The sequence below is a fragment of the Leptodactylus fuscus genome, chromosome 10, assembly GCF_031893055.1.
Source record: "Leptodactylus fuscus isolate aLepFus1 chromosome 10, aLepFus1.hap2, whole genome shotgun sequence".
Taxonomy (NCBI): Eukaryota; Metazoa; Chordata; class Amphibia; order Anura; family Leptodactylidae; genus Leptodactylus; species Leptodactylus fuscus.
The window spans coordinates 20563799-20574858 of NC_134274.1; the positions used below are offsets into that span (position 1 = coordinate 20563799).

Here is an 11060-nt window from a genome sequence, read left to right on the forward strand (position 1 = left end):
GAGGGGCGAGAGGGAGAGAGACAGGTGTGAGAGAGAGGGATAAGGGAGAGAGGGATAGGAGAGAGAGATAGGGGCAAGAGGGAGAGAGACAGATAGGTGTGAGAGAGGGATAGGAGAGAGAAAGAGAGAGAGAGAGGGGGAGAGGGAGAGATAGGTGTGTAAGGGCTATAGGTGTGTGAGAGAGATAGGCATGTGTGAGAGAGATAGGCATGTGTGAGAGAGATAGAGAGAGAGAGAGATAGGTGTGAGAGATTTGGGATAAATGGAGGTATACTAAATCAGCACATCCATGACTAAGTGGGAAAGGAAATACTTACGCTGTGTCTTCAATAAGCTGATCAATTAACTTCAGCCAGATTTCTGCTAGCCTTGTGTCAGGAATCTTTGCTTGTATTGCTGATTTTAATGCTGAGATATTGGATAGCTATAAACGTAATGGCGAAAAACAGTACATTAGCTCATTTAGAAAGAAGTATTGAATATAATCTAATCTTATGAATTAAAGGCTAAAATTATTGGTGACGTTCCCAAGCATCAATATAATATCTGTGGCGGTCGGCCTCCATTCACTTGATTAGGAGTTATGCTGGAGCGGCCACGACACAGGACATTTCGAGGGGATATGAGCAGGAGAATGAAACATTGCCTAGCAATGTCACCCATTAGCCAGCGGTCTCAGGAGCTGAATCAGTGGTGACCAGTTGTCTGCCATGATTGTGGTTATAGTATAAAAGGCAGAAACAAGCCTTTTGTACAGCCATATTAGACTCTTCTAAAGATCATTATCATTGGTATTATAGTCCACTAAGGCAAACACTACACTGTGCTAGACTTCCATCTATACAATACTCACCAGCCTTTCAGTCATCGCCTGCAACATATTGACAACATCAAGTCGATGAGAAATGTCTTCCCAGTTGGAAGTCAATGTTACTACAGGCTTAGTGGACGACCATGGGAGGTAGTAATAGAGGTTTCCTATAAGTGGAGTGAATATGAAGGTAAATGGTTAATGACTGTACCATCTCTATACACCGACTAGACAGAAGACAAGATGTATTTATTATATACATACCATCAAATACTGCACGGCTGTACTGAGTTGTCGACGCAAGAGGTTTACAAGTGCTGTCAAATTTATTACCATAGTTGCCAATACTGACTTCAAATTGTATGGCTTCACCAATGTCCTGCAACATGGTGGCCGAATGGAACACGGCGCACAAGCTGAACTTCCTCCTGCGCTGATATTTCTGTGCAAATGATAACATTTCGGGTCAATACATTTTACATATTGTATATAGACATACTCTACATACAATGCATAGACACTGACAATGTATTAAATCACCACATACTGGTTAGTTAAGAGATTATAACCCAGAGCTGTATTCATAATTCTGCAGACCTAAGATCACGCCATGATCCAGTGATCTGTATTCTTAAAATTACCAGATTTACTTCTGACCGAGCTCAAGAAATCTCAAAAACAAACAAAACTGAACCCAACCAGGTATCCCAAATCCTTGTGTCTCAAAATGGTTTCTACAAGTACATGGTAAGTGATATTCTCTACCCAGTAGTCATGTAACGCATCATACGGAGTCTTCGGTAGGCTTACCTCTACAACGAGTAAATCGTCACTTGGGATATCCTCAATCTTTTTGCCTGGTGAGCCATCCAGTTTGGTTGTCAGTTCGACGAGGATTCTTCCTCTATATGCAACTCCTTCTCCCTGTATTGTCAGTGATATGGTAAGTAGTGACATAACACACGTGTATACTCTTGCCAAGGGCCTCTAGAGGGTCTGTCCAAGGAACGGGTTTTCAAGGGCCAAGGGAGGAATTCATTCTAAAGGTCCACCCTCCACGTGCATCCACGTTTATTAGTTTTGTAGAATAGGTGAAGACTAATGGCAAGTGACTTGCTACAAAAATTCCAAATGGCCTCACCTTCTGGTCTTTTGGGGTCAATTATTGTGTCAGAGTTGAGACCCACTGGAGGCTTCTCTAATACAGTGGTAGGCCAGTCTAATTCTAACCATATATCACACAACTGATAAGTGGGACTCCATGGTTTCCAACCTCTACATCACCACAATAGAGTCCTAGTATATCCTCCATGCGTACCATTGATTTGCGTACGGTACCTTTCCAAAGTTGAGATCATCATATGGATCAGGAAATCCAGTGAATTCTCTTGGGCTCCCATAGAGATTAAGGTAACAAGGTCCAAAAGTAGGTAAGAAGCCAACCTCCTTGTCATTGGTTGCTACTTGGGAAGAACGGACAAGAATTAGTACAAAGGTCAGGAAGGAAAACTATTACTAAAAGAGAGGCTGCTGCTATACCGTAAGCATGGCGGAAAGTAGGCATGTGACTGTATATCTTCTACAGAAGGTTCAAAGTGATCTGCAATCTATGCAATGCTGTCAGTTGCTCCTTAGTAATGTCCTGCAAGGCGCTACCAAAGTGACTAGGGAGAAACTGACAACATGTGAAATGATAAGCGGAAAAGAGATATAGATAGATAAATCATAGATAGAAGGAAGGTACAGGAGAGATCAGACAGACAAGACATGAGACAGATAGGAAGACATGAAAGATGAAGTATGTGATACAATAGATACATATGAAACAGATCAGATACAGTACACAGGTATACAGATATTAGACAAAATATATGAGAGGATATGGGATTGAGATTAGAGAGACAGAGGGGAGAGAGAAAGAGAGATGACAGACGAGAGAGAAAGAGACGAGAGAAAGAGAGACGAGAGAGAAAGCAAAAGAAGTGAGAACGAGACGAGAGAGAAAGAGCGAGACAAGAGAGAGACAGAGAGAGACAGAGAGAGACGAGAGAGAAAGAGCGACGAGAGAGAAAGACGACAGACTAGAGAGAAAGTAAGAGAAGTGAGAATGAGACGAGAGAGAGAGAGAGAAAGACGAGAGAGACAAAGAGCGAAACAAGAGAAAGAGAGAAATATGAGAGAGAGAAAGACGGGAGAGAGAAAGAGAGAGGAGAGAGAGAGAGGAGAGAGAGAGAGAGGAGAGAGAGACAAAGACAGAGAGAGACAGAGACGAGAGAGAAAGCGAGAGAAGTGAGAATGAGACGAGAGAGAAAGAGCGAGACAAGAGAAAGAGACAGAGAGAAAGAGAGAGACGAGAGAAAGAAAGAGACATGAGATATGAGAGCGAGCTCTAGCGATGGACAGAGGAGATCTATAGACAGACACACTCCTGTACGAGCAGCTCAGACTTTAGGAATAGTTTCCCTTATAGAAAGGCTGTCTTATTCTGTTCTGCCATTTCTTTTCTATACCAGAACTGAACACACGGTGGTGCTACAGCACAGAATAAAGCAGCCCGATATAAAAGCTATTATCAGATTATTATATGATGGGCAAATTAGCATTTAATTAGTTAGTTTAATTTTTTTTTTCCAAAGTGCATCTAGTGACCCAGGTTAGATCTGGGAGAGCGGTATCAGCTTTCGCTTAGCCCCGATTCACATCTGCGTTCGGTATTCCGTTTGGTAAGTCCACTTGGAGACCCCCGAACGGAATACCAAACGCACTGACTAGTGGTGAGCAATGAAAGTGCACAGACCCCATAGACTATAATGGGGTCCGAGTGTTTTCCACATGGTGTCCGTGACTATAATGGGGTCCGTGTGTTTTCCACATGGTGTCCGCACGGAACATGTGGAGAGGAAAGCAGTATATGAAGTACTTTTCTCTCCATGCGGACACCGCACAGAAAACAGATGGACTCCGTTACAGTCTATGAGGTCCGTGCGCTTCCATTACTCACCGCTCGTGAGTGCATTCAGTATTACATTCATGGAGGTCCCCAAGCGGACTTCCCGAACGGAATACCAAACGCAGATGTGAACCAGAAATGGTCATAACGGAGACGATTAGTTGCATCAGACGCAGATAATGCATTGTATACATGAATATAAAACAGGGGTTAAAGGGACATTCTAGGTTCAGCATATAAAGTTTATGCAGCCCATAATGAGACATTATATCACTATTTAATCTACTCTCTATAGCAATTCATCTGTTTTCAAGATCTTCGCTGGCAGTTATCAATCAGGATCTTCATTGCTTACCTTTAGTGGATAAAGTCATGTGATCCCGTCTCTAGGACCGGGATAGGTTCTGATTCCCTGGAAGTAACACAGGGACCTACAGAATGACCGCAAGCAGGGATCGCCAAAGCAGCGAGCAATCAATATATAACAAATATAACAAAATATAACCTTTATTTGCTGAAAATGGAATATCCCTTTAAGTAGGTGATTGAATAAACCAAAATGAAAAGGTATCTGAGGTCATGAAATGATACCCGTACTTTTCAGGCACTCGCTACTTACTAACACAATATTAGATACCAGAATAATGTGGAACGCTTCCTAAAAAGTAGAGATACCATTTATACTATTTGTATCTCATTCATAATATTCTTATTTGTTGTGTTCCGTTCATTATATTGTGTATTTATTAGGATTTCATTATACTCAGAATTATATTGCGCATTGATTATATTATTAATTATTGATTCATGATTAATCATTTCATTGTTTTTTTTTATGATTTAAGCTCATTTATTATGTAGATATACATTTGTGAATTAAATGGGTGGTATTGCCAAATAGTGCGCCCATTAGATATTAAGCTGTAATCTCAATACTGATGCCAGTGCTTATGGGCCCCTCTAATGCTCCTGGGCCTGGTGCGATTACAAACTCTGCACCCCCTCAAGTTACTAGCTGATAAAGCGGCCACCACTATAGAGGACAGCCATTTGTTTACCTATCCAGTATGTATGCTGAACATTTTCATGCTGTAGTCCATGACTAGCCTGGAGTACTGTGCGGCTGGTCTGTATACTCCTTTCTCCTTGTGTCCTCCATTTCTGTGGTTTACTTTTATAACTGGGTTAAGGCTTCTACCACATATGGCTATATACATTTAGAAATTACCCTGATATAATAGTATTCCCTCCCCTATATATTACTTTATACCATTGGGGAAGTTTAGGATTATTATACCTGTACAGTCTCAACATTCCCATAGCACTGTATTATTTTTGAGAGCCTCTTTGGGACGTCTGGTTATTAGACTCTGGAGTCTGAAGTCTATGGATGGCTGCAGTCCAACAACCCTTTGGGCTCTGAAGTTTATGGATGGCTGCAGTCCAACAACCCTTTGGGCTCTGTAGTCTATGGATGGCTGCAGTCCATCACCCCTTTGGGGTCTGAAGTCTATGGATGGCTGTAGTCCATCACCCCTTTGTGGTCAGCAAAACACTTGATCTCTGGCACCTCTCTTGGCAATACTTAGAAGAAAGAAGAATTAGGAGGAATTTGGTTGTGTGACACGACATAATTTACAATGCATTTTTGAGGAAAGTTAGATCAATGTTAGATTGTTAAATAATGTTGATTAGTAGGGACTGTTCACACAGACAGGAATCATGCAGCACTGACTGAACTGGATCTGCAAGTTTATCTCTACATGTATATATGTATATTCTATACAGAGAACACCATAACAGTATATCTGCATGTGGCAGAAATTTCTGCACCAGTCCCATCCATCAAAATGGGGATTACAAAATTCCAAGCACGTGCTGCACAAACCAGCCCATCTGGATGTATGGAACAGATACAGGGACAGAAATGTATTGAAATGAATCTGCTTAATATTGTAATATAATACAAATGTATATTATATTAGTCATATATACTGATAGATGGATGGTAACATGTCTAGGCCCAAATTGGGGGAGGTTGAATTGTCGAAGCTCTACTTGCAGGTGTGGATATGGACTTGACAAGACCAGTTTTTAGGACTTGGACTACAGGTTGGCCAGTGTGGTACGTTGAATATTACACACTCTAAATATCATGATCGTTGTAATTATTTATAGATGAAGCAGAGCTGAGTTACTTAGAAGGTTAAAATATTGATGACCTATCCTAAGGATAAATGATCAGTATCAGATCGAAGAGGGTCTAACACGTAGCAACTAGAGATGAGCGAGTAGTATTTGAAAGGGCAGTTTTGAATAGCACGCACCCATAGGAATGAATGGATGCAGCTGGCACGCAGGGGGTTAAGCGGCAGGACGCCGGCCCCGTCTGCGTGCCGGCCGCCTTCATTCATTCCTATGAGTGCGTGCTATTCGAAACTGCTGTTTCGAATACTACTCGCTCATCTCTAGTAGCAACCCCACTGACAGGCTGTTTGTAGCAGCCGATTCTCAAGGAATGTAGCAGGAAGCAGACAGCGCTGTTCTCTGTGTAGTGGCCAGACCAGGTAATGCAGATCAGCTCCTATTAAAGTTGATGGGAGCCGATGTGCTGTACCCAGATTTGGCCACTACATGGAAAACAGCACTATCTGCTTCCTGCTCCATTCTCTGTGCATCAATTGCTGAGAACAGAGGATTGGTGACAGTCCAAGGTCCACAGATCCGATATTAATCACCTATCCTTAGGATAGGTTCTCAACATTTTTAACCCAGAAAATACCTTGTCAGGTTGAACATGGCATCTCTTCTGTATCCCTAGATATATATATGATAGATATATCATATCCTTAAAGCAGTAGCAGAATGTAGGGGCTACGTAATGGGTAATAAACTAATATGTCTGATGGGGAGAGGTGTAGATAAGATTACACTTGATGTGGCTAGAGCTGCACCTTGTAATGGAACCTGATTCTGCGATTTACAGGACTACATGATCCAGTCAGTTATACGATAAGTCATATAGCAAGGATATAGAAAGATCACGCAGGTAATTTGAAGCAATAATTCATGCATTCATGCCCCAGTGCCCAAACTGTATTTTTTTCTAAAGCGATCCTTTGCCAAATTTTAAACAGCGAATTACAGTCTTATTTTTTAGCATCCAGAATGCGGTCACAGTTTGGGCAGTGGATTGTAAAATCAGATCAAAATCAAATCACACCACAATATACACCTTCTAAGGCCGAAGACCCAACTCCTGGAGTCTCACTGTCTATATTACAAAAAGAAAATGGTTACATAGTACAAATAGTACAAAGTTGGTCACAATTCAGTACAAAGTGAAATATATAAATATGTAAAAATATAATTCAGCAGAAGAACGGACGGGACAGACTCTGTGTCGGGGGGGGGGGGGCATGTAGATATTGAATGTGGCAAACAGAATGGTCTTCATTATAAAATAAGTGGGGTCCATCACTCGCAGTTCATGTCCTTTCTGCAACGGATCCTTCACTGTGTTGTGGTTTCCCGTTTAAGGTTGAGGTCCCATGTTGCAGAAACGCAGCTTTGTTTTGTTGAAGATTTTGCTGTGGTTTTTTGACCAACGTCAGGAGTGGCTTGAAGAAGAATGGAAAATAGAATGGAAACTCAGACGTTTCCCTTCTGTTAAATCCATTCCATAAAACCATGCGTTTCCACAATGTGCGGCCTCAGCCCTAAGCAGAAAACCACAACACAGCGAGGGATCCATTGCTTTTCCGCAATGTGGGGTCTTAGCCTAACACAAACCTGGAGACCCATGTGAGCAGAGCCCAAAATGCAACAGAAGAATGAAAAACCAAAAAAGATAAAAAGCATTGACCCCAACCTTGTGTTGGAGATCGTCACCCCAAGTCCAAAGGAAGAGGTGCAGTTTTGCCCTACATATTTGGGAAATATTTTTGGCAAAGCAATCCATTACCAGATGCCCTTTTAGAGAAGACTCAGTGGCTTATTACCATAATCAGAGGGCACATTATAAAAGGGGTATCCCATAGCTACTAGATAGGGGATAATGGTTAAATTGCTGGGTGACCAACTACTGGACACTCATTCACTGCCATAGACTTTAAATGGAGAGGCTGAGGGGGAAATAGGGGGATTAAGGGTCCTCATTTCGGAAAGTGGCGTGGGATTTGTCAGTTGGAGCAATTGGACACCTACCAACCTAGCATTTATCATGTATCACCAACCTAGCATTTATCATGTACCTGGGCCTATAAGTAAGCAAAAATGTGGCAAACACTTAAAGGGATTCTCCATTCACAATAATTGCCTTCAACAATCTTCCAAGCAGCTCGAATGCACCAACGTATGTCACTCTGAAACTTGGAGTTACCCCTTGGTACAGATAAACTCATGCAATATAATATTATATATATATACATATATATATATACATATATATAAAAATTTCTTTATTTATTTAATATCAACCCACTTCTAACTCAGTTGTCAGTATTATCTGCACACTATATAGTGCTGGAATTGTGCACTGTGACAATATTTTTTTTAAGTGTCTGTAGACTCAGTATCTTATAATTATAACACCAATAAGCTCCATCTTTCATATTGGACAATCCTTGTCTCACCTTCCAGATCACCACCAGAGGCAGCGATTTTAGACAAACTCAGACTTGTCGTTCCAATGGCATCGTTTTTGGTGAGTCTGTCCCTGAATAGAGATACAGTGTATTAAAAACTTACAAATTGGAACTGATCAAGATTAATTGGATCTCGGATTGAAAAAATAAATAAATTATAATACACAATCTATTGTAGAATTTAAATATATATATATATATATATATATATATATATAAATTTTTACAGTTTATTTTCATTTTTAATACTATAGGAAACAAAGAATGCTACATTCACTTCATTTTGTACTCTTAATGTATTTGCATTATTTTATATTCATTTATGATATGATTAATAAATCCATATTAAAAGAAATACATGCAATACATTAAAATAAAGGATTTCTAAAAAAAAAATTATTTAACATTATGTTATGTAATTATATTATAGAAAAGCAAACTGATAAAAAATAAAAATATAATAAACTGGTACAAATTCATAAATTAATCAATTAGCCTTTTAACTAATTTATTTAACCAAATTGCTTTATTGAACAAGTATTCTCATCTGATAAAGCGCTGACATACTGCTAGGACACCCCATCACTTTCTGATTGGTAGTTGGACCACCACCAATCCTAACCATGAAGGAGGTCCAGGACCGGTGGTTCAGCTCTTCCACCTCTACACAGTCTTTTACTGTACAGTGGACCCCATTTATGTGCCCTGCAGGGAAATGCAACATATTGCTATTGTAATGAATGGGGCTAGCTAAAGATTGCATACATAGCCAGGAGTCTGGGGTTATAACTGTGCAGGGAAGCCCCTTCATTCTCAACACCAGTGAGGGTCCCAAGGGTTAGACTTTCCCCACCACCAATCATAAATAAATGGCATGACCTTGCAAGATACAGTACGAGATGGAAATACCCCTTTAAATATAGATCCTTAGACAACTTTCATCAATACCTTCACCTCCATGGAGTCACTTACCAGTCATATACAGTAAGTCTTATGTTCTCACACATTGAGGGAAACTGCAAGAAACAAGCATGGGTTCACGTATCACATGGATATACTTTGCACCTATAACTTTTCTTGGTGCTAAATCTCACCTTGATCTGAAGATTGACAGATTGGTTCCATTCTGGATTAGCATTTTTCTCTATTATTTTTGTAGAGACCTTTAACAGAAAAATAAAAAATGTTACTGACGATTGTGATGTTATATAGGATTTATGATAAGGTTTATGGCTACTCAGGAAAGTTTTACCTTTTTTCCAGCAAAACACACTTCCACAAATGGGTCAACTAAATTTTTCTTATCGGAGTCTGCACCGAAGATTTCTTTAACCGACTGCACAAAAGCATCATCCACTAAAGGCAGAAATACAAAGGATATTAAAAATGACACCATATTAAATCACTGTCAAGATACCGACTTGCTGTTGATGAGTAGAACAAAAAAAAATAAATTTGATGAAGGGTATATGGGAAAAAGCGGAATAATTTTGCATCATACAGCAATGTACATTTTAACTTGGCCAAACAAATAGATTACATTAGTATCTTCCAAACCCTACAACTTTGTTGGGACCAGGTGAAGGACTGGGTTGCTTAGTTTGACCATGACAAACCTTATTATTCTCAAGGGAGATAATGTGCTGCCAGAGTGTCAGGAATCTAGATAACCATGTTTCCACTTCTCTGCCCGGCAGCCATCATTCTTGTCTTTGCAGCACTGCTGGGGGAAATTCTATATGGCATCTGCACTTTCTACATGGCTGTTGCTTTACGGCTGCTATTCCTACCAGTCAAACTTTGGCAGGGTCTGTTCAGCCAGCCATTGGTTTCAGATGCAGAGACAGTCAGGGAGAGACCTTCAGCATCCAAACAAGGGCTGAGGTGGGGTATTGTATCCTTCCCATATTCCAGTACCTGTCATTGTGTTTGTATCTAGGCTCTGTGTTCTCAGAATTTAGCTCTAGTACGTTTCTCCATTTTCATTTGGCTGAACCTAGTGTGCATTTGGAGGTTGTGACTGGAATAGCATTTGACAAATAAAAGTGTGCGATCATAAGATTTTTTTTTTTTTATGTAGATTGTGAGCCCCATATAGGGATCACAATGTACATTTTTTATTTTTTTTTATTATTCCTATCAGTAAGTCTTTTTGTAGAATGGGAGGAAATCCACGCAAACATGGGGAGAACATTCAAACTCCTAGCAGATGTTGTTCCTGGCGGGATTCGAACCCAGGACTCCAGCACTGCAAGGCTACAGTGCTAACCACTGAGCCACCGTGTTGCCTTGTGTGTGGTCATAAGTGTATGGGAAGACGAGGACCAAAGCTTAACAATGACTGTACGTTATCAGATGCAAGATAGTCAAGTTATCATTCATTACCTTACCTTGAGGGGTCCCTATAGCAGTTACATTGGCTGCCTCCATGGTACATAGGCCCTTCTCAATAAACTGCCCCTAGATCTGCCACGTTTTCAGTACCAAAGTAACATTGACTGATCTAAAAGCGTGAATATAGATATTCCCCTTGGTGGAACTTACTCTGCGGGACGTCCTCAGCTCTGTAGATCTTAAGTAAGAAGGTCACCCACCGCAGCGCCACTCCAGTAGGAAGGAGGAGATTGCTCTCAACATCATCAGATTCACTATC

General features: G+C 40.5%; 1 protein-coding gene across 3 annotated transcripts in view; it reads right to left on the reverse strand.

The window, feature by feature from the left end:
* The window catches only part of MYOF (myoferlin), a 105421-nt gene that overhangs the window by 36830 nt on the left and 57531 nt on the right, over positions 1-11060 (reverse strand). For 2 of the 3 annotated variants that reach the window (XM_075257658.1, XM_075257660.1), the window contains 11 exons: positions 10952-11060; positions 9660-9763; positions 9502-9570; positions 9380-9423; positions 8396-8478; positions 6997-7035; positions 2150-2274; positions 1622-1735; positions 1076-1253; positions 854-978; positions 318-424 (listed from right to left, as the gene is read on the reverse strand). The exon at positions 10952-11060 is cut by the window's right edge and continues 18 nt beyond it. In XM_075257658.1, coding sequence (XP_075113759.1) covers positions 318-424; positions 854-978; positions 1076-1253; positions 1622-1735; positions 2150-2274; positions 6997-7035; positions 8396-8478; positions 9380-9423; positions 9502-9570; positions 9660-9763; positions 10952-11060 — 1097 coding nt within the window. The remainder of the gene's footprint in view (positions 1-317; positions 425-853; positions 979-1075; positions 1254-1621; positions 1736-2149; positions 2275-6996; positions 7036-8395; positions 8479-9379; positions 9424-9501; positions 9571-9659; positions 9764-10951) is intronic. The other variant, XM_075257659.1, reaches the window with a different exon arrangement.